Consider the following 25,159-nt stretch of genomic DNA (forward strand, 5'->3'; position numbering starts at 1 on the left):
TTTGACCCACCTGCTAGAGAAATGGAAATAAAAACAACAATAAACAAATGGGACCTATTGAAACTTAAAAGCTTTTGCACAGCAAAGGACAGCATAAACAATACCAAAAGACAATTCTCAGAATGGGAGAAAATGTTTCCAAATGAAGCAACTGACAAAGGATTAATCTCCAAAATTTACAAGCAGCTCATGCAGCTCAATAACAAAAAAACAAACAACGCAATCCAAGAATGGGCAGAAGACATAAACAGAATGTGGAGGGGGAAGGGTAAGCTGTCACAAAGTGAGAGAGTGGCATGGACATATACACACTACCAAATGTAAAATAGCTAGTGGGAAGCAGCCGCATAGCACAGGGAGATCAACTCGGTGCTTTGTGACCACCTAGAGGGGTGGGATAGGGAGGGCGGGAGGGAGGGAGACACAAGAGGGAAGAGATATGGGAACATATGTATAATTGATTCAATTTGTCATAAAGCCGAAACTAACACACCAGTGTAAAGCAATTATACTCCAATAAAGATGTAAAAAAAGAAAAAAAAAAGATTTCGCATTTCCTTTTAAGTTAATTCCACCTTAAACAAATAAACAACTCTAGGTAATGATATGCATGCTACCCATTACTCCTGGGGCCAACCACCTTTCATGGGGCCCACTAAGCTGAGATGAGCTGCCAGAAGTTGGCCCTTTTAAAACTGCAGTGTCTGCAGCAAAGGAAACCATAACCAAGACCAAAAGACAACCCTCAGAATGGGAGAAAACATTTGCAAATGAAGCAACTGAACAGTGTCTGGAGATGCTCAAGTGGACACCCTGGAACTCAGCCCATGGGTCCCTTCCTGCCAACCACTCACATGAGCTAACCCAGGAGTAGAGTCTGTCTTTCCTCTCAGCACTTGTTAGATCGTCTTTGCCAGAACCATTTGCTGGTCAGATCAGATCTTAAGACACACTTATATCTGCCATCCACCTGGGGATAAAGATCGTCTGAGCAGAATGAGTAGATGCTAGGGACATGCCACGAAGACCTCACAAAATGACAGCAATAGCCATCCATAAACAGGGACTCATACACTTTTTACCTACCCATGGGAGAACACAAATCTCTTTCTAAGAAGAGTAAAGCCTTGATACAGTGCACTTAACTCAGATATGCTCAGCTACTCAGCTCTCTCCAGAGAGGAACTGCTTGCACTAAACTACTTACTCTTACCAACTAAGGAGATACTGCTAGAAATCTATTAGAATGGCTAAAATAAAAAATAGTGCTGGGACTTCCCTGGTGGCACAGTGGTTAAGGCTCCGCACTCCCAATGCAAGGGGCCCGGGTTCGACCCCTGCTCAGGGAACCAGATCTCACATGCATGCCACAATTAAGAGTTCACATGCTGCAACTAAGGAGCCCGTGAGCCGCAACTAAGGAGCCCACCTGCTGCAATTAAGACCCGGTGCAACCAAATAAATAAATAAATGTTTTTTTAAAAAAATAGTGCTAACACCAAATCCTGGCAAGAATGCAGACAAACTGGATCACTCAAACACTGCTGGTGGGAATGTAAAATGGTTTAGCCATTCTGGAAATGAGTATGGCACTTTATTACAAAACTAAACATATTGATATATTTATATAAGCCAGAAACTTGCACTTTTGGGCATTTATGCCAGAAATGAAAACCTTACGTTCACACAAAAACCTATAAACAAATGTCCATAGCAGCTTTATTCATAATAGCCAAAAACTATACAGAACCCAGATGTCCTTCAATGGATGAATGGTTTAACAAACTGTGGTACATTCATACATTGGACTACTACTCAGCAATAAAAGGAATGGAATACTGATACATGCAACAATTTGGATGGATCTCAAAAGAAAATTATGCTGAGTGAAAAAAATCAATCCCCAAAGGTAACATATGATATGACTTCTTTCATATAACATTCTTGAAGTGACAAAGTTATAGAGACAAAGAACAGATTAGTGGTTGCCAGAAGAAGAGAAGGGGAGGAGTGAGGGAGTTGGCTGTGACTATAAAAGGGTAGCAGAATGGATCCTCGTGATGGAACTGTCCTGTATCTTTGAATATAGTGGTAGTTACATGAATGTACATGTATAAAATTTCATAGAACTAAATAAACATACACAAAAGTGAAGGTCAAACGTAAAATCTGAATAAGGTCAGTGATTGCATTACAGAAATACAAGGTTGGTTTAAGAAGAAAAAAAAAACTGTAATTTACCAAATTAAAAGACTAGAAAAGAAAAACACACATGATCATCTCTAAATATGCCAAAAAAAATTGGACAAAATCCAGCATTCATTCCCAATAAAAACTCATCAAACAAGGAATAGAAGGGAAGTTTGTCAAGCTGCTGAAGGGCAGCTATAAAACTTCCACTTAGGAGGAAAGTATTCCCCATAAGATCAGGAAGAAGGAAAGGATGTCTACTCTCACCATTTAAATTCATCATTGCACTGATTTTCTCACCATGCAATGAGGCAAGAAAAAGAAATTAAAGACGTAAAGAATGGAAAGAAGTAAACTATACTTACTTACAAATAACTTAATCATCTATTTAGAAAATCCTATACAATCTACAAAACCTGCTAGGACTGAGAAGTAAGTTTTGAAAATTTACCAGATACAAGATCATTATACATAAATTAATTGTATTTCTATATACTATCAACAAACAATTGAAAACTGAAATTTTAAAGTACCTTAAATAGCACCAAAAATATGAAACACAGAGGGATAAATCTGACGAGATGCATAAGACCTGTGTATGAAAAACTACAAAACAATGCTGACAAAAATTAAGAAGTCCCATAAAAATAGAGATCGACTGTGTTCATATACTGGATGACAGAGTATTATTTACATATAAATTCTCCTCAAATTGATGTACATTCAACTCAGTCCCAATCAAAATCCCAGCAGGCCTTTTTTTTGTGAAAATTGCCAAGCTGAGTCTAAAATTCATGTGGAAATGCAAAGAATCTAGCACAACTTGAAAAAAGAAAAAATGTTAAAGGATTTATACTAAGTTCCAGACTTATTATAAAGCTTCAGTAATCAAGACTACATAGTACTGGGACTTCCCTGGTGGCACAGTGGTTAAGAATCTGCCTGCCAATGCAGGGGAGATGAGTGTGAGCCCTGGTCCAGGAAGATCCCACATGCCACAGAGCAACTAAGCCTGTGCACCACAACTACTGAGCCATTTCTCTAGAGACCACAAGCCACAACTACTGAACCCACATGCTGCAACTACTGCGTGCCTAGAGCCTGTGCTCTGCAACAAAAGAAGCCACTGCAATGAGAAGCTCACACACTGCCCCTACTCGCCGCAACTAGAGAAAGCCCGCACGCAGCAACAGAGACCCAATACAGCCAAAAAATAAATAAAATAAATAAATAGGGCTTCCCTGGTGGCACAGTGGTTAAGAATCTGCCTGCCAATGCAGGGTACATGGGTTCAAGCCCTGGTCTGGGAAGATCCCACATGCCGTGAAGCCACTAAGCCCGTGCACCACAACTACTGAGCCTGTGCTCAGGCCAAAAAATAACTAATAAAATAAAATAAATTAATTAAAACAAATTAATTAATTAATTAATAAAAAAGACTATGTGGTATTGACATCAAGATAGATAAAGAAAGGAGTGAAAAAGAGTCTGGACATAGACCCATACACAACTGATTTACCACAAAGGTGCACAGGAAATTCAGTAAAGAAAGGGTTGTCTTTTCAATAAATGGTGCTGGAAAATTGGATACTTGTATACAAAAGAGAAGAAAGAAAGAAAAATTGTAATTAAATCCAGACCTGGTACCAAGTATAAAAAGTTATTCAAGATATAGACCTAAATGTAAAGTAAAAATTATAAAACTTTTAGAAGAAAAAATATATGAAACTCTTTTTGGCCTTCATTTTGGGAAAGATTTCTGAAATATGTCACCAAAAGTGAAATTCATGAAAGAAAAAATTGAAACTTTGGACTTCACCAAAATTAAGAAATTCTCATTGAAAGACACTATTAAGAGAATAAAAAGCAAGCCACAGAGAAAATACTTGTAAATCAAATATCTGATACTGGAGTTCTATACAGAATATATGAAAAACTTGCAAAATTCTATAATAAAAACATAAAAAAACCAACTTTTCAAATGGGCCAAAGATTTGAGAAGACATTTCACCAAAGATATACAGATAGCAAATAAGCACTTGAAAAGGTTCTCAATATCACTAGTCATTAGAAAAATGTCAAGTAAAACCATATAAGATGCCACTACATGGCTATGAAAATGCTTAAAATTGAAATCATAATACCTAAGCATTGACAAATATGTGGAACATCCAGAATTCTCATATACTGCTGGTGGAAATGTGAAATAGTGCAGCCACTTTGTGAGTTTCATAAAAAGTTAAATATACCCTGTATCATCCAACCCAGCCACTCCAGTCCCAGGTATTTATCCAAAAGAAATAAAAGCGTAGGTTCACACAAAGACTTTTCATGAGTGTTCATACAGGCTTTATTTGTATTCATCAAAACTGGAGACTACTCAAATTTCTTTTAACAGGTGAGTGGCTAAATAATTGTGATATCTATATTACTACTCAGCAATAAAAAGAAATGAACTATTGATACATGCAACATTATGGATAAAATTCAAAATAATTATGTTAAGTGAAAGAATCCAGTATGTATTCTATATGATTCAATTTATATGAACTCTAAAAATGCAAACAAATCCATGATGGAAAGCAGATCAGTGGTTGCCTGGGTATGGGAGGAAGGGGAGGACTGGGAGAAGCAGGAGATAGAGATTACAGTGAGGCACAAGGAAACTTTGGGGTGAAAGGTATGCTCAGGATATGGATCATGACAATGGTTTCATGGCTGTGTAGATGTCAAAACTTACCAAATTCTACACTTTAAATATATGTAGTTTATTACACTTTGATAATATACCTTATAATTATCCCTTAACTATTATACCATAACAACGTTTTTCTATTATACTATAATTATAGTTTATATAATAGTTCTTTTTTAAAAAAGAAAAAAGCACTGAGTTTGCTGTAAAGTACAAGTACAGATATATGGTTGTATTTAGAAGCAAATAAATAACAAAACAAAAATAAAACGCCAGGAATGTTGAAAATAAAAGAATGAAAAAAAAAAGGCAGAAATTTATCCTTACCTCCCAACATTCACATAAAACTAATTCCACTTGGATTAAAGACCTAAATGTTCCCAGAATGTGTATGGAATTTCTACAAGTCAATGACAGAAATGGCCCAAATCAAAACTAGGGAAATACCCTGAACAGTCAAAGCACAGAAAAGGAAACACCAATGGCCAATCAACACAGGAAGAGATGCTCGTGCTCACTGGAAAGCAAAACCCATATGAGATTTCACCACAAACCTAACAGATGGGTGAAAAATGTGAGGATGTGGAACAAGAACTCATCACTGCTGCTGGGAGTACAAAATGGTGTTGAACAGCTTCAGAACACAATGTGGCAATCTAATCAAGTTGAGGCTACCCGTGCCCATGAACCAGCCACTGTGCTCCTAGGTATGCATCTTGAGAGAAACTCTAGCATGTGTTTCCAAGGAGGTAGTAAGAATATACAGCAACATTATTTCATAGCCAAAAACTGGAGGTAACTCAAATGTCCAAAAGAAGGGACAAGATAATTCATCTACATTAAAATATTCATATAATGGAATCATATATAACCATTTTTAAAAGTATAAACTAAACCTACACGCTTTAATATGAATCTCACATAAAACTGGTGAAAAAAGGCATGTTCCAGAAGGAGGTATACAATATGATACTATGTGCAGAGAAGTTTACAGACATGCAAAACAACTCTCTATGTGGTTGAAAGACCTGCTGAATGGTTAAAAGGCTAAAGGCAATCATGGGCATGCTAATGCAGAAGTCGGATTCTCAGGGGCGGGAGGAGTGGGACATAACCAGGGGGTTGTCACCTGGTCTTATAATGGTCTATTTCTTAGGCTGCAGGGAAGGCAGATTGGCACTCGTATAATTCTTCATACCCTGTTGTAATCTTAAATAACCCATCACTGAAGAAACAAAGTAATGGGGTAGAACCAATGCACAAAAACATTACCAGGTTACTGGACAGAAATCTAGCAGGGTAGATGACTTAGTCTCAGAGGATAAGTGCTATGTTAAAGGTCAGGCCAAACAACAAAAGTTCAAGAATGGGGAGATCCTAGAAGTGCTGGACAAGGGACACCAAATGAGCCGAGTGTGGCTCTATGGGGGAGGAAAGAGGGGGTTGCCAGGGAAGCCCTCTCTGGGCTGAGTGGGATAGCATAGAAGGGAGGCCTGCAGAAGAGCTTTCTCCCCAGAAGCTCACAGATGCTCCTCTTTCCTCACCTGCTAAGCGCCTCACTGCCTTGTCTCCTTGTACGCCTGGTGTTTCCTACTTACCTGGACAAAGGTCCAGAAGACTGCTATTCTCCTCTCTCCAGGGCTCGTCCCCTTGCTCCAGCTGTATGATGAGTTTTGGTTTAGGAAAGGCGATTCCTACTCACAGGGGGAAAAAAACAAGGTGATCTTGGGTTAGTGACTTAAGAGGCTATCATAGAACTTGGACTCAGCTGGGGAATGCAATGACTAAGAGGGTAGGGAAGCATGGCAGGGCGGGTGGAGGGGGACAAAGTTTCTCTGAATGCTGAGAAAAGATGAGTAAGGGGAGGGAGGAATCCTGGATCTAAAGGCAGTATATGATTCTCCCCTGTGCTTGAGTAAATACAAATATTCACCCATTTGAAGCAAGATCACTTTGGAGGAGGGCCCAGCCTTGGAAGAGGCCTGGAAATGCAACATCATAACCCCCCAGCAACACACACACACATAACTTCACTATTTCCAACTCTATAGAATCCAGATATTCTCTGGGTGTAGGGAAAATATGTTTCTTTCTAAGCCCAAAGAATGGTGGCTGCTCCATAAAATCTTAAGATGCCCACAGGCAGTCTGAGACATGAGACAGGCTAACCTTACCCAGCGACACCATATGGCTGTAGTTCTCCAGCATTACATCCCGATACAGGGTCCTCTGAGCAGGACTCAGTAGCTTCCACTCCTTCTGGGTGAAGGCCACAGCCACATCCTTGAAGGCCATTAATGCCTGTAACACAAACACATCCCTGCTCACCCAGAAGCCACCCATGCCCACTAGTCAACTTAACCTAAGCCACTAACCAGAGCCATGGCAGCAATAAGGCTAGCGTGGGGCACGCGGGTGAGATAGATAGATAGATCCTGCTTTCAACCTGAACCCTTTTGCCATGTGTTCAAGACTACTAATCCTTCTCCCACATTGCTGGTGGCTCTATTCAGGGGTTCTCTATTCTATTGATCTTTATGTCTACGATGCTGTGAAAATCACAGTTTTGATTACTGTAGGTCTTGAAATCAGGTAGAGTGATTCCTCCCCCTTTATTCTTCATTTTAAAGATATTTTACCTATTCTAGGGCATGTGCCTTTCCATATAAATTTTAGAATAATCTCATCTATATCTACCAAAAAACCCTGCTGGAATTTTGACAAGATTTGCATTAAACCTGTATATCAATTTAGGAAGAAATGACATCTTTACCATGTTGACTCTTCAAATCTATGAACATGAGATGTCTCTCCATCTACTGAGATGTTCTTTGATGTCTTTCATCAGCATGTTGTGGTTTTCAGCATACAAATCCTAAGTAGGTTTTGTTTAAAAACTGATCCCTAAAAATTCCTTAATTTTTCTTTTTTTTAGTGATTTTAATGGTATTGTATTTTTAGTTCAGTTGAAAATGATATAGATTTTGTTCATTGCTATGATATAGAAATAAATTGTATGCTTATCTTGAATCCTGCAACATGGCTGAACTCACTTATTAGCTCTAGGAGTTTTTCTTCTCCTAGATTCCTTAAGATTTCCTATATAGACAATCATGGTATTTGCATATAGGGACAGATTTATTTCTTTCCTTATAATCTATATGTATTTTATTTCCTGTCTTGCCTTACTATAGAACTTCTAACACAAAAGTGAATGAGTGGTGGGGGCTTCCCTGGTGGTGCAGTGGTTGAGAGTCCGCCTGCCGATGCAGGGGGCACGGGTTCGTGCCCCGGTCCGGGAAGATCCCACATGCCGCGGAGTGGCTGGGCCCGTGAGCCATGGCCTCTGAGCCTGCGCGTCCGGAGCCTGTGCTCCTCAACGGGAGAGGCCACAACAGTGAGAGGCCCGCGTACCACAGAAAAAAAAAGAGTGGTGGGAGCAGACATCCTTTCCTTGTTCTTCATATGAGGAGGAAAACATAATGTCTCAAAGCATTAAGAATACTGTTCCACAAAGATACCACATCACACCCATTAGGATAGCTATTACCAAAGAAACAGAAAAAAAACGGTTTTGGGAGGGAGTGGAGAAACTGGAACCTTTGTGCACTGTTGTGGAAAAAGTAAAATGGTATGGTTTCTGTGGAAAAGAGTTCAGCAGTTCCTCAAAAAGTTAAACATACAAAAAAAAAAGTTAAACATACAATTTACCATATGATCCAGCAATTTTAATCCTCAGTATATATACCCCAAAGGATCAAAAGCAAGGACTCAGATACTCATACACCAATGCCCATAACAGCATTACGCACAATAGCTCAACGGTGGCAACAACCCAAATGTCCATCAACAGATAAGTAGATAAGAAAATTAGTACATATATACAAAAAACTGTACATTATTCAGCCTTAAAAAGGAAGGAAATTCTGATACATGCTACATCAGAGATTAGCCTTGAAAACATTATGCTAAGTGAAATAAGCCAGTTACAAAGGACAAATATTGTTTGATTCCACTTATAGCAGGTACCTGGAATAGGCAAATTCATAGAGACAAAGTAAAATAGAGGTTACCAGGAGCTGGGGGGGAGTGGAGAATGGGGAGTTATTATATAATGGATAGAGTTTCAGTCTAGGAAGATGAAAACGTTTTGGAAATGAAGAAAGGTGATGACTGCACAATGGTGTGAATGAATTTAATGCCAATGAACTGGACATTTTAAAATGGTGAAAATTTTGTTATGTATATTTTATATTTAAAAAAAAAAGAATTATGCTACTTATAGATGTTTTTGTAGATGTCCCTAATCAAGTAGAGGAGTTCCCCTGTTTCTATTGTTCTAAGGTGTTTTTTTCCCCCACAAATGGTTATTGAATTCTGCCAAATACTTGTACTGAATAAACTGATATTAATATAATCATGTGGTCTTTCTTCTTTAGCCTGTTAATATGGGGGATTACACTGATTGAGTTTCAAATATGAAACCAGTCTTGTGTCCCTGGAATAAATCACACTTGATAATGGTATACAGTTATTTTTATATATTGTTGAACTCAATCTGCTAATAATTTAAGGATTTTCATGTCTATATTCATGAGAGAGGTTGAACTGTAGTTTTCATTTTTCCTATTATCCTTGTCTGGTTTTATTACCAGCATAATATCCATAAAGTGAATTAGAAAGTGTTCCCTCCTATTTTCTGAAACAAAAATCATGTAGCATTGGTGTTTAAGTCTCCTTTAAAAATTTTGCAGAATTCCACAGTAAAATCACCTGGGCCTATAAATTTCTTTTGTGGAGTTTTTAAATTATAAATTGGATTTTCCTAATAGTTATAGCCCTGTTCAAATTATCTACTCCATATTGGTCAAGTTAAAGTACAACAGTTTGTTTTTCAAGGAAACCAGTCCCGTTTCATCTAAGTTGTCAAATTTATGGGTGGATATTCTGTTGATGGCTACAGAGTATGTAGTAATACCCCTTGTTTCATTCCTGATACTGGTAATTTGTGTCTACCCTTTTTTTCTTAGTCTTGCTAAAGTTTAGTCAATTTTATTGTTTTCAAAGAATCAGCTCTTTATTTCACTGATTTTCTCTATTCTTTTTATTTTCAATTTCATTGATTTTTGCCTTTATCACTATTATTTCCTTCCATTTCGTTCTTCTGAGTTTACTTTGCTCTTATTTTTCTAGGTTCTTGAGGCAGAAGCCTAGATTATTGACTTGAGACTTCCTGTTTTCTAACATATACATTTAGTGCTACAGGTTTTTCTCTCAAGACTGCTTTAACTGCATCCCACATACTTTGATATCTCATAGTTTCCTTTTCATTCACTTTCATGCAGGTTTTCTTATTTCCCTTGAGATGTCATTTTTGATGCCCAGATTATTTAGCAGTGTGTTATTTTCTTAGTGCTTAGAGATTTTTCTGTTAACTTTCTCTTATTGATGTCAAGTTTGATTCCATTGTGGTCAGACAACATACTTTGCATGAAATTGTTTTAATTCATTAAGGTAAACAAATTTTTTTGTTTCATGTGTTGTTTTGTGGCCCAGAATATATCTATCTTCATACAGTCATCCCTCAGTATCCACAGAGGACTGGTTCCAGAACCCCCCTTCAGATACCAAAATCCACAGATGCTCAAGTCCTGTATATTAAATAGCATGGTATTTGTATATAACCTCATACATCCTCCTGTATACTTTAAGTCATCTCTAGATTACTTATAATGCCTAATACAATGTAATGCCATGTAAATAGTTGTAAATATAATGTAAATGCTATGTAAATAGTTGCTGGCACACAGCAAATTCAAATTTTGCTTTTTGGAACTTTCAGAAAAAATTTTTTTTAAAATTTTTGATCTGCAGTTGGTTGAATCTGCAGATGTGGAACCCATGGATATGGAGGGCTGACTGTAAGAATATGCATTTTGCTATCGTTAGGTGGAACGTTCTGTAAATGCTGATTAGATTCTGTTGGTTGATGGCGTTGTTGAGCTCCTACTGATTTGGGGTCTAATTATTCTATATAACATTGAGAGAGGGTGTTGAAGTCTCTAATTGTTGATTTGTCTATTTCTCCTTTCAGTTTTCTCTTCACATCTTTTGAAGCTCAGTTATTTGATGCATACACATTAAGGATCCTGTCTTGCTGATGAATTGACCAATTTATCACCCTCTGTATCTGGTAATTTTCTTTGAAGTCTATCTTACCTGATATTAATATAGCCACTCTTGCTTTCCTTTGATAAATGTCTGCATGATGTATCTCTTTTTTATGATTCCTCTTCATTTGTGAAAAATATTTTCATTTCATACAGGATTTGGCGTTTACAATTCTTTTACTTCAGTGCCTGAAAAACATCACACCACTTTCCATCTAGCCTCTCATTTCTGATGAGAAATTCACTACCATTCTAATAGTTTTCTTCCTCTGTAAGAAATGTGTTATTTTTTTTAGCTGATTTCAAGATGTTTTCTTCATTTTTAGTGTTCAGGAGTTTCATTATAATGTATCCTGGTGTGGATTTCAGTGGGCTTATCATGTTTGGGATACACTCAGCTTTTTGAATCTGTAGGTTTACATCTCTTGCCAAATTTAGGAACTTTTCAGCAATTAATTATTCTAATACTTTTTCAACCCTGCCCTTCTTTGCTTCTTCTTCCAGAACTGCAGTAACACAAATGTTAGATATTTTGTTATACTCTCACAATTCTTTTTTTTTTTTTTTTTTTTTAATTTTAGGCAGATTCTCAACCACTGCGCCACCAGGGAAGCCCCTCTCACAATTCTTGAGACTCTGTTCGTCTTTTTCCCAGTATATTTTCTTCCTGTTGCACAGATTGGGTAATTTCTATTATTCCATCTTATAGTCCAATAATTTCTCTGTTACCTCCAATCTGCTCTTAAGCCCATCTTCTAAACTTTTTCTTTCAGGTACATATTTCTCAGTTCTGAAATTTCCATATGCTTATTCATTACATCTTCTATTTCTTTGCAGAGGCTTTCTCATTTTTCATTTTTCTCAAGTGTGTTCTTTTAGTTCTGGATATCCAGTTGTCCAAGCACCACTTGTATAGACTGTTCTTTTTCAATTGAATAGTTTTGGCATCCTTGTCAAAAATCAATTGATCATATGTAAGAGGAATATTTTTCTGGGCTCTCAGTTCTATTCCACTGATCTATGTTTATACTTATGGCAGTATAACACTGTTTTGCCACTGTTTGTAGCTTGGAGCTAAGTACTGAAATCAAGCAGAGTGAGTCCTCCAACTTTCTTTTCCTTTTTCAAGATTGTTTTGACTATTCAGGGTCCTATGAGATTCCAAATGAATTTTAGGATAGGTTTTTCTATTTATGTAAAACATGAATGGTACTTTGATAGGGACTGTATTGAATCCATAGATCACTTTGGATATTACTGTCATCTTAGCAATATTGTCTTCCAATCCATAGCATGGGAAGTCTTTCCATTTATTTAGGTCTCCTTTAACTTCAGCAATGTTTTGCACTTTTCAGTGAACAAGACTTTTGCCTGCTTGGTTTATTACTGAATATTTTACTATTTTTGATGCTATTGTAAGTGGGATTTTAAAAAATATTTCCTGTTTGAATAGTTCTTTGAAAACGTACATAAATACAACTGACTTTTGTGTGTTGATTTTGTGTCCTGAAACTTTGCTGAATTCATTTTTAGCTCTAACAATTTTTTTGTGGATTCTAGGGTTGTATAGATTTGAGATAATGTCTGGAGGAAAGAAATAATTTTACTTCTGTTTGAATGTGGATGCCGTTTCTTTTTCTGCCTAATTATTCTGGCTAGAACTGCCAGTACTATGTTGAACAGAAGTGGCAAAAGCTGACATCCTTATCTTGTACTGTTTTTCAGGGAAAAGCTTTCAGTCTTTCACCATAAAGAACAACATTAGTGTGGATTTTTCATATAAGGCCTTTATCACGTTGAAGAAGTTTTCATCTATTCCTAGTTTACTGAATGTTTTTACCATGAAAGGGTACTGAATTTTGTCAAGTGCTTTTTCGTCATCAATTGAAATGATCATGCAGTTTTTATCCTTCATTCTCTGAATGAAGTATATTACAGGATTTTAATATTTTGAAACATCATTGTAAATCTCACTTGGTCATGAGTTACAGCATTTTGGTGAGGATTTTTGCCCCTATATTCATAAGGGATATTAGCCTATAGTTTTCTTTTCTTGTAGTGTCTTTGTCTGAGACCTCTGTAGTCAGAGCAATGTGTCACAGAATGAGACAGAAAGTGTCCTCTCCAGTATTTTGGAATAGTTTGAGAAAGATCTGTGTTCTCTTCTTTATATATTTAGTAGAATTAACAAGTGAAGCCATCTCATTGTGAGCTTTTCTCTGTTGGGAGGTTTTTTTAATGACTGCTCCAATATCCTCACTAGTTATAGATCTATCCATAATTTCTATTCTTTCCTGAGTCAGTTGAGATAAACTGTGCATGCCTCAAAATTTGTCCATTTCACCTTGGGTAGCAAATTTGTTGGCATACAGCTGTTAATAGTATTCCCTTATAATCCTCTACATTTTTTAAAAATTGATAATAAGGTTTCTAATTTCATTTCTGATTTTAGTAACTTGAGTCTTTTTTTTGTTAGTCAATTTAGATAAAGGTTTGTCAATTTTGTTAATCTTTTTAAGGAACCAACCTTAAGTTTTATTGATTTCTCTATCATTTTTCTATTCTCTATTTTGTCTTTGCTCTTTTATTATTTCCTGCCTTCTGCTAGCTTGAGTTTAGTTGGTGCTTCTTTTTCTAGTTACATAGGTTATACAGTTAGGTTATTAATTTGAGTTTTCCCTTAATACATGCATTTACAGCTATAAATTTCCCTCTAAGCACTGTTTTCACCATATTCCATAAGTTTTGGTATGTCATGTTTTCATTTCCATTTGTCTCCCAAAGTATTTTCTACTTTGTGATTTTTCTTCTTGACACATTAGTTGTTTAAGAGTGTCCTACTTAGTTTCCACATATTTGTAAATTTTCCAAAGTTCTGTTATTCATTTCTAGTTTCATTCCATTGTGAACAGAAAAGTTACTTTGTAAGATTTCAATCATTTCAAACTTAAGACTTACCTGTGGCCTAACATATGGTCTATCCTGGAGAACGTTCCATGTGCACTTGAGTGGAATATATATTTTGCTGTTGTTGGGTGGTGTGTTCTGTACATATGTTAGGTGAAACTGATTTACAGTGTAGTTCAAGTTCTATATTTCCTTGTTGATCTCCTGTCTGGCTGCCCTATGCAGTATAGAAAGCTGAGTATTGAAGTCACCAACCATTATTGCAGACCTATTTTTCTCTCAATTCTGTCCATTTTTACTCCATATATTTTGGGACTATATTGCTAGGTTATGTTTATATTTATAATTGCTATATATTATTTCTGTAGTGAACCTTTTATAAATATGTCTTTCTTCATTTTATTATCTTTTCCTAATTTAAAATCTGTTTTAATTTTTATTTAAATTATGATACAGCCATCCCAACTCTCTTTTGATTACTATTTGTATGAAATATATTTTTCCATCCTTTTACTTTCAACCTCTTTATGTCCATATTATCTAAAATGAGTCTCTTGTAGGCAGTATATGTATAGATCTTGGGTTTTTTTTTTTAATCCAAACTGCTAACCTAGGCCTTTTGATTGGGGAGTTTATTCCATTTATATTTAATGTGATTACTGAAAAGGAAGGATTTACTTTTGCCATTTAGCCTTTTGTTTTCTGTGTATATCTTTTGTTCCCCAGTTCCTCCATTACTGCCTTTTAAAATATTTATTGATTTTTTTCTTGTATTTTTTTCACTTTTATCATTTCTTTCATTTTCTGTATATTTTAAAGTATTTTCTTAGTGGTTACCATGTTAACATGTTAAGCTTGTAAAAATCTACTAACTTAGTTTCAATAGTATACAAACACTCTGCTCCTATACTTTTCCATCCCTCTCCCCTTATTTTGTAATTGTCCAAGATTACATCTTTATACAGTGTATGCCCATTAACATAGATGTATATTTTTTGTGTTTGCCTGAAATCATACAGAAAAAGCAGAAGTTATAAACCAAACAAAAAGCACAATAATACTGGCTTTTATACAAGCCTCTGTACTAGTGTTCACTTTTCTTTCTTATGGTTTAGAGTTACTATCTAGTGTCCTTTTCAAATCAGCTTGAATGTTTTGTTTTGGTTTGGTTTGGTTTTTGGGTTTTTGTAGAGCAGGTCTACTGTTAATGAGCTCTCTCAGATTTTATCTGGTAACATCTTAATTTCTCCCTCATTCTTCAAGAATAATTTGCCAGATATAGAATTCTTAGTTGACAGTTTTTCTTCCAAGACGTAAAGTGTGTTATGTCTCTGACTAGTGGCCTCCATGGTTTCTGGTGAGAAATTGGCTGTTAATATATCTGAGGGTCCCTTGTAGGTAACAAACAACTTCTCACTTGCTGCTTTCAAAATTCTGTCTTTGGGTTTTTACAATTTGGTGTGCATCTTTTTGAGTTTATCCTACTTGGAGTCTGTTGAGTGTCAGGGATATATAGATTTGTTCTTTTATCAAATTTGGGAAGTTTCTGGATATTATTTCTTGAAATTTTCTCTCTCCCCTTTCCTTCTGCAATTCCCATTATGTTATGTAAGTAAACCTGATGGTGTCACACAGGTTTTTCAAGCTAATCTTTTCTTTCTGTTCCTCACAATGGGTAACCTCAGTTGAAATATTTCCAAGTGTACAGATTTAATTTTACCTGTTTAAATATGCTGTTGAACCCCTTTAATGAATTTTTCCCTTCAGTTATTGTACTTTGCAGCTCCAAGATTCCTATATGGTTCCCTTCTATAAATTCTCTTTATTGATAATCTCTATTGGTTCAAACATTGTTGACATATTTGTTGACCTAGTTCCTTTCGTTCCATGTCCATGGTTTTCTTTAGCTCTTTATGCATATTTAAGATAGTTGATTTAAAGTCTTTGTGCCAGGGCTTCCTCATGGATAGTTGGTAGGCAGGCAGTTTAAAATGCCACAGTACTCTCCTGCCACAAACTAAGGAGCTTCTTTCTTCACCAAATCTTCCAGTTTTGACTAGATTCCAAAGTTTTACAAAAGTTAATTCTGACAGTTTCTGGCAGCCCGTTAGTTGCTTTTGAGCAGGTACGATCAGGGATTTCCCTTACTCTGTCATTTTCATATCACAAAGTTTTTTTTTAAATTGTATGATTCCATTTATATGAAATATCCACAACAGTTAAAACCACAGAGACACAAGAGGGTTAGTGGTTGTCAGTATCTGGGAAGAGGAGCAAATAGGGAGTGATTGCTTAATGATAAAAATGCTGGAACTAGATAGAGGTGATGGTTGCACAACACTGTGAATGTACTAAATGCCACTGAATTGTACATATTAAAACGGCTAACTGGGCTTCCCTGGTGGTGCAGTGGTTGAGAGTCCACTTGCTGATGCAGGGGACACGGGTTCATGCCCCGGTCCGGGAAGATCCCACATGCCGTGGAGCGGCTGGGCCCGTGAGCCATGGCCGCTGAGCCTGCACGTCCGGAGCCTCTGCTCCGCAACGGGAGAGGCCACAACAGTGAGAGGCCTGCATAACGCAAAAACAAACAAACAAACAAACAAAACAAAACAAAAAAATGGCTAACTTTATGTTATGTGAATTTCACATCAACAAAAAATTTTAAAGTCACTTTTAAGGAGATGTGTTTCCAAGGGCACTTTCCATATCCTAGTAGATGGCCCAGACTAATACTTTCAACAAATTGGAAAGAGATTATTCACAGGGCTCTCATGATCTTACATACACTGAATATCATCAGAATCTTCCTCATGTTCCTTACACTTCCTGGTGTCAACACTCTGATGTGGAGTCAGGCTCCATATGGGCTTAGCACATTGAAGCTTCCTACATGTCACTTGTATCTATGGCCTTTCTCCCTCTATCAGTCTTCTTGACACTGAACAAATCCAGAGTTTCACATTCACTGTATTTAAGAGTTCTCTCCACCCCTGTGAATTTTTACTTGTGTACTCTCTGATGCTTGTGAATTTTGACTAAAGGTTTTTCCACACTCATAACATTTGTGGGGTGCTATGGACTAAATTGTGTCCTCTCAAAATTCATGTTGACCCCTTATTCTCAATGTGTCTATATGTGGAGATATGGCATGCAAGGGATAAGGTTAAATGAGGTCAGAAAGGTAGGGCCCTGATAGGGTTGGTACTTCCTAAGAAGAGACCAGAGCTTACTCTTTCTGATGCTGCTGTGTGAGCACACAGCAAGAAGGCAGCAGTATGAAAGCCAGGAAGAGAGCCCTCACCAGGAACCAAATCAGCCAGTACCCTAATGTTAACTTCCCAGCTTTGAAAACTGTGAGAAGTAAATTTCTGTTGTTTAAGTCACCAGTCGATGGTATTTTGTTATGGCAGCCCTAGCAGACTAATACAGATTTTGGTACTGACAGTGGGGTGCTGCCGTAACAAATTCCTAAAACTGTGGACATGGCTTTGAAACTGTATGATGGGTAGAGATTGGAAGAATTTTGTGGTGCATGCTAGAAAAATCTGAGATTGACATGAAGGGACTGTTGGTAGAAATACAAACATTAAAGGTGATTTTTATGAGGGCTCAGAAAGAGAAGAGCTGAAAAGAAAAGTTCCACCGTCTTAGAGAATACATAAATAATCATGAAAAAAATGACGGCAGAAATATAGATGTTAAAGGACATTTGGTGATGTCTCAGATGGAAATGAGGAACAGGTTACTGGAAACTGGAGGAAAGGTGATCCTTGCTATAAAGTGGCAAAGAACTCGAGTGAACTGTGTTCTAGTGTTCTGTGGAAGGTTGAACTTGTGAGTAATGAAACTGGATATTTAACCGAGATTTCAAAGCAGTGTTAAGGAGTGGCTTGGTTCCTCCTGACTACTTATGGTAAAATGTAAAACAAGAGAGATGAAGTGAAGAAGGAATTGTTAAGTAAAAATGAACCCATACTGAAGACTGGAAAATTCTTAACTTATCTACATTGTAAAAAAAGAGAGAGAAAACTTGTTCTGAGGAGAACACTGAGGGCATGTCTGAACAATTTGATAAGGTAATTAGTATGGGTGTGAACCATGAATTTAATCAGCCATCTCAGCAGAAGCCAGGAAGAGATGGAGGTATACCCACAAAAACACTGCAGCTGGCACTAAAGTAGGCACAGAAAATGGGATGAAACAGGAAGAGTGTGAATATGCATTATCCTTCAAGGAAAGAGAGGCTATTCTTAAGTTGTCAGGGCTGCTAATCCCATCACAGGCCCAGGGGGCAAAGCTGCCACTCCTTGCTTACAGCAGGGCCCTCTCAGAAAGCCACAGAGGCAGGGTCACCTCTCTGGGCCAAAGGGGTACTGCCAATCCAGTGGGCCTGGAGAGTAGAACATCAAACCAGAGGGTTATTCTCCAGCCTTAGGATCTAATACAATTTACCTTGCTAGGTTTGGACTTATTTAGAATCCTTCACCCTATCTTCCTTCTGATTTCTTCCTTTTAGAATGGGAATGTGTATCCTACTCCTGTCCATCATTTTATTTTGCATGTACATAACTTGCCTGGTTTCACAGGTTCACAACTGGAGAGGAATTTTACCTTAGGGAAATGGTACCTTTACTCATGTCTCACCTGTATCTGATTTAGATGAGACTTTGGGCTTTAAAGTTGATACTGGTATGAGTTAAGATCTGGGGGGGCTGTTAAGATGAAATACTGTATGTTCATGTCAGAAGGACATGAATTTTGAAGGGCCGGGTGTGGAATGCCATGGAGTGAATGATGTCCCACAAAATTATGTTGAAGCCTTAACCCCAATTTGGTTGTATTTAGAGATGGGGCCTCTAAGGAAGTACTGAGGCTAAGTGAGGTCATAAGGGTGGGGCCCTGATCCAATAGGAATGGTGCCTCATAAGAGGAAGAGATACCAGAACTCTGTCTCTGCCATATGAACACACAGCAAGAAGCCAGCCATCTACAAGCCAGGAATAATCCTCACCAGGAACTGAATTGGCTGCACCTGGATCTTACATTTTCCAGCCCCCAGAACTGTGATAAAATAAAATTTCTGTTGTTTAGGTCACCTAGTGTGTGATACTCTTTTATGGCAGCCCTAGCAGTGTAATACAGAGGGTTTCTCTCCAGTATAAACTTCCTGATGCTGAATAAGATTTGCAATTTGACAAAAGGCTTTCCCACACTTATCACATCCATAGGGTTTCTCACCAGTGGGGATTCTGTGGTGGTAATGATGGTAGAAGCTCTGGCTGAAGCACTCCCTATAGATACTACATTTGTACGGCTTTTTTCCCATGCTGTAACTTCTTTGGTGCTGGCCAAGTTGTGAGTTCAAACAGAAGCCCCTCCCACATTTATCACATCTGTAGGGCTTCTCTCTGAAGTAGATTCTTTGGTGTTGGGTTAGATATAAGCTATAGATAAAGGATTTCCCACACACCTTACACTCATAGGGCTTCTCCCTATGAGTTTGTAAGTTTGCCTATGTGGAACAAGGTATGAGTTCTAACTAAAGGCTATCTATCTCACACTTAACAGATTTTTAAGTTTCTCTCCCAAATGGATGTTCTGGTGCTGAAAGAGATTTGAGATGGATTTAAATCCTTTCTTTTCCTACACTGTTACATCCATAGGGTTTCTTTCCAGTGTGAAATCTCTAATGCTGAAGATTAGAATTTTGAATGAAGCTTTTCAAATATTCAGTATACTTGTAATGTTTCTCTCCAGTATGAATCCTCTGATAGTAAGTTTTGAGCTTTCAATGAAGCATTTACTTCCATTATCAAACACATAGGGTTTCTCACCAAAATGAATTTTCTGATGTTGCCTGAGTTCATAATTAAATCTGAAGCCTCTGCCATAAATGACACAATTGTGGGTTCTTCTTCCTGAAGTATCACTCTCCGTGTAGGAAAGTCTGAGTTTAGACTGACGTTGCTCCTACACTCATCAAATCCCTTGGTTCTTGTTCCTGCAGAATTTGGGGAGGCATGGTCACTTACCAGAAATACAAGAGAATTCCTCAGGGAGGGTCTTGAAGGAATCTAACCTGAGCCAATGTTACAAGCTTTCCCCAAACCAGGCTCCCAAGGACCATGCCTCAAGACCATCCCCAGTACCAAGAAGGAACCATTATCTGAGATTTCTTCTCTCACAAAATAAGATGATTTGTCTCCATCTTTATTGCAGAATTGCCTGTTTTGACTTAGGTTGTATACATGATTCTCCTATTCAACATTAGTCCACTGAAGGCAGAGCCTATGATGTTTCTGTCCTGAAGTTCTTTCTGATTAGGCAAAGGAGATCTTGCTTTTGGGCGCAATGTGCCTGATAACAAAGTAATTCAGATAAAGTCCAGAGTGGCTCATCAGCCGATTGGCAAGCTAGCACTGTGGCCACATGTAGCTGCCTCTATCCCAGTCTAAGAAAGCAAGCAGGTGATGGCTCTGGGGTGTTCATTCCTGTCACTTCCCAACTGCTAATCCTTGTAACCTCATCATCAAATCACAGACCATGAGCTTCCCCAACAAGGAACAGAAAGTCAAGTGAGAGAGAGAATATGGGGGCCCAATCAGCAATACTCTGTCTTCCTCTCAGTCCCTCTGGGGACACTGCATGGATCTCCAAGTTTGATGTCAGGGGTGGGGCTAGCACAGAGACCCTAGCCCCAGAAGTGGTGGAGGGCACTGCTAGAGGGCTGGCAAGGGAGAACTACCCAGTTTAGCCTCCCACAAGCTTTGATATGTTGTATTTCCATCATCACTCTGTTCTAATTTCTCTTACAATTTCTTCTTTGATGTAAAGATTAGTAAACAGTGTGCTGTTTAATTTCCAAAATTTTAAATTTATATTATTGTTGACTTCTAATACAATTCTCTTGAGTCATAGAATATACTTTGTATTCTTTAAATCTTTTTAAATTTATTAAGACTTCCTTTATAGACCCCCCATGTAGTCTGTCTTGGTGAGCATACCAAATGTACTTGAAAAGAATGTGTATTCTACAGTTGTAGGGTGCAGTGTTCTATAATTATCAACCAGGATAACACAGTTACTAGTTTTCTTCAGATCATCTATGTCTTTACTAATTTTTTACCTAGTTGTTCTATCAATTACTCAAAAGGGGGCCTTTTTCCCCCTTTAATTCTGACAATTATTTTGAAGCTTTGTTATTTTGAACAGTTATATACACACATAACTCTTATGTCCTCCTGATGAAGTGACTCCTTTATCATTCCAAAATGGTCTTCTTTCCCTCTGTCTTGAAGTTGATTTTATCTGATAGCTGATAGTGAGTGCTATGTTTTCCTTTCCTCATTGGGCATAGTTAATGTAGAGACTTTAAAGTCCTTGTCTGATAATTTCATCCACAGGGTGAATTATGGTATGTAAACTATATATCAAAAAAAATTAAAATTTAAAAGATGAGTAAGATTCAGAATAGTTGAGGAAAAAGCAGAGGGCTAAGAATCAAGATGAGGCATGTAGGGAGGAAGGGAACACAGATGCCATGAGCAGGAGAGGGAGAAAGCCTATGATATGGGTAGGGTAAAACATCTGGCAGGAGGGAAAGGTAAGCTAGTGGTAGAACAGAGAGCAGAGGTGTTAGAGCATATTGTGGATGGTTTTAAAAGCAGACAAAAGAACACAGATACTCTACTATAGAGTTGTAGCTCATATGATTTAAAACACTCAGGTCTCTTCACTTGGCCATATTTTGTGGTAAGTCCAAAATTCATTTCATGAACAAAATTTCCTACAGAAATAGGTTCTCAAACATTGAGAACAGGTTAAATTACCAATGACTGAGAAACAGTGGGATGGAATAGTGAAAATCTGTGAATATTTTTAACCTGTAGAGTCATTGATTTCAATATGAATGTTTGTGGTTTCTTCACTTTAAAGGCATGATGGTGGGGTAGTCACTAGTTTTAATACACTACAATTTTATCATTAAAATCAGTCAGATGCACCAAAAATATTAACTAAATGCAAGTGATAGGGATAATTGAAATGTCTATCAATAGATAAATGAATAAACAAAATGTCTCATAGCCATACAAGGGAATACTATTCAAACTTAAAGCAGAATGAAATATTACTGATTTGGGCTACAATGCGGATGAATCTTGAAAATATTACGCTAAGTGAAAGAAAACACACACAAAAGACCACATATTATATGAGTCCCATTATTTGAAACATCCAGAACAACCACATCTATAAAAATAGATTAGTGGTTGCAAAGAGCTGGGTGGGGGAGGGGAGAATGGGGAGTGACTCCTAATGCGTGCAGGGTTTCTTTGGGGTGGGGGTGGGTCTGAAAACATTATGGAATTAGATAGTGGTGAATGTTGCACAACTTTGTGAATATATTAAAATCTACTGAATTGTACTCTTTAAAAGGGCAAATCTTATTGGAAATGAATTATATGTCAATGAAAACTTTTCAAAATATTTAATTCCAGTGATAGGTAAACCCCTAAAAAAGTTGGAAGTCTTATAAGAATGGAGGCTGTGCTATAGGTAACACTGTCTGTAAACCATCAAAGGCTCCTGCACACAGCAGACATTCAAAAAAAATTTTTGAGATTAAATAAAAGAGTGCTAATTTCCTACTAGTTAATAGCCTCTAGGTACAACCCCCTTCTATGTCACAACTCTAATGCATATTCCAATTTCTCCTCTCAGGTAAAAGCCCTTAGGAAAAAATGCCTAAATGTCATGATGTATATATAGGTCAGAAAATTCTATATAATTCAGAACTGACATATAACAAAGTACCTGAAAATGCAATTTAAAGAACCCTAAAATATATAATTTCTATGCCTCAAATAACAAACATAAAAACAAACAAACCCCTTTGTTCTTTTGTACTTTCAAAGTAAGTTAAGATTGGGTCCATTTATGAAACAGCTATGTTATAAGTGTCTTACATTTGCAGGCACGGAAACTTCATCTTAAAAAACAAACCTACTCAGATCCTCATGCCCTGGAATCAATTTTTCATGAATGAATAAAAGAAAAAATGTATACTGAGAAATGTTGGTCATAGATAGGATAAGGTTCAGGGTGTGCTAAGGATCCCACAGGAAGTGGCAGAATAGGGACAGGAAAAGTAATGTTCCATTTTGGCCAAGAATGCTTCTCTATTAACATCAGAAATGGTAAAGTGAAACATACAAAAGAAAAGCCCCCACCCCCACCCCGGGAACATTCTGAATTGCATGCACTACATAAACATTTTCTCTCAAAGGTATAAAAGATTTGACAACTGAGGGACATACAGCCCTCAATGATATCTGATAACATCAAAACCAATCATTTTTAACTGATACAGTAACAGACAAATATCCACTATATGAGCTCAGTACTAAGATCAAGTTCAGATCTTACAAAAAAATTCTACACTTGTCATATTTTTAGGACAGGCAAAGCAAAACTTAATTAGCCCAACTGACACTATTTTTGGTAATTGATATAATCAGCATAAGCATCCTACCTGGCATCTGTTTAGGTGGTCAGTAAATGTTAACTCTGTTTGATTACATCATGTTCACAATATGCCTAGTCTCAGGGATTAGAAAATCTTCCCTTCAGGACATACATTCATTCGATTACTATTTATGGCAAATTCCTTCTCAGAATCCTTCAGAACCGAACTTGTTCCAGGTTCAAGTCCACACTCCTCAGCCTGGCTTTCAGGATTCTGGCTGAACTACTTCCAGCCAGGCTCAGAGGGGGTGAAAGCAAAGCCTTCAGGGGCAAGGCAAGTAATGAATGAATCAGGCACCTCAGCCATGGGGTTAAGGGGCACAAGGGAGTGTGACCACACCATGGAGATGCCATTTGGCTCCAGCTACTTGTCATACACACCAAGAGTGTGGACTCAGGACTTAGGTGTAATCTTCAAATTTTTAAGTGTGGAAAACCCAAATATAAAGCATGGGGTCAGCAAACTAAATCTACCCACGAATCACCAGCAGACAGCAGATCAGCATCCTCACCTCTAAACAGAGAAAAATGATGTGACGAAAGGCCACTGACTGCTCCAAGCTTCCCATATGATGAGGGACAGTCTGCAAGTCACCTGCTCTCTGAGACGTGCTAGGCTTCCAGCCACATTCCCACAAGAATGCATTCCCTCAGCTCTTCAACTTGCCAAATCTGTCAGGGGCAGCTCAGGCAGCTTCTTCCTTGAAAGCCTTCCTTCACTTTTTTAGGCCTTGGGAGTCACTGGGCACATAAGCATGATTGTGTTTTAACTGTGTTGATAACACTTTACTACTTGATGAATGCATAGGTCATGAATGGAGCAGAGGAGTCTGAGAAAAGGCTCCAGGTAAGATGAACCACACCTCCAAGATCAGGGCTAGGTACCAACAAGGCAGCTCCAAGACAAGAAAAGGCAATGGGTCCATCCCGCAAGAGCTAGGAAGAAATTTCAGGACTCACCTCATCCCTGGTTGTCAGGAGCCCTGGGGCCATATTCTTGGTCTGCTGAGTGCTCTTCCTAGACAAGAGTCAAGTTGCAGAGGCAGAGCTGGGGAAAGAGAAGAGAAGTGAGGGGGTGCTTGGGAGAAGTACCCTTCTATCCAGCCTCCAAGTTCAGCATAGGCAAGAAGGAGGTAAGGAAGGCAGGTTGCAGAGGGCATCAGAGCCATCCATTCTTAACCAGTGTCCTGTAAGTAAGGCTCCCAGAGCTGGGCCAGCAGCAGGTTTAGTCCCAATCTCCAGTTGGGAAATGAAGTCCACAGCCCCAGCAGCTGGATGAGACTCTATTAAGTCACTGTGTGGACTCTATTAAGAGGAAAGGGCCTCATAGTGCCCACATATGAGCATTCACATTGAGAAATAAAGTGACCTATCATAGCGAAAATAGAAGCTCCCCATCCACATCAGCCCTGAGGCCAAAGGACAAGGCCTAGGAAATTCAAAACAGAAAGACCACTACAGCTCAGGACAGAATGTAGATTTGGGGGACAGGGGGACTTGAAGCACGGTAGAAGCCATAACCTGGCTGCACCTTCCCCTTCACATATATACCTAAGATTTGAAATGTGACTTGAAATTTAAGAATGGGCAGTCATAAAATACCTTAGGTCTTCAACAAGTCAATTTCATGACAAATTTTTTTTTTTTTTTTTTTTTTTTTTTTTTTGGG

General features: G+C 37.8%; 1 protein-coding gene across 2 annotated transcripts in view; it reads right to left on the reverse strand.

The window, feature by feature from the left end:
- Positions 1–25,159, reverse strand: part of ZNF169 (zinc finger protein 169) — a 45,083-nt gene that overhangs the window by 9,501 nt on the left and 10,423 nt on the right. For both annotated transcript variants that reach the window (XM_024741371.1, XM_024741370.1), the window contains exons 2-4: positions 24,451–24,538; positions 7,060–7,186; positions 6,484–6,579 (exon numbers count right to left, since the gene is read on the reverse strand). In XM_024741371.1, the coding sequence (XP_024597139.1) occupies positions 6,484–6,579; positions 7,060–7,186; positions 24,451–24,483 (256 nt within the window). In that variant the 5' untranslated portion in view covers positions 24,484–24,538. The remainder of the gene's footprint in view (positions 1–6,483; positions 6,580–7,059; positions 7,187–24,450; positions 24,539–25,159) is intronic.

The sequence above is a fragment of the Neophocaena asiaeorientalis genome, unplaced genomic scaffold (assembly GCF_003031525.2).
Source record: "Neophocaena asiaeorientalis asiaeorientalis breed wild unplaced genomic scaffold, Neophocaena_asiaeorientalis_V1.1 scaffold558, whole genome shotgun sequence".
NCBI classification, from domain to species: Eukaryota; Metazoa; Chordata; class Mammalia; order Artiodactyla; family Phocoenidae; genus Neophocaena; species Neophocaena asiaeorientalis.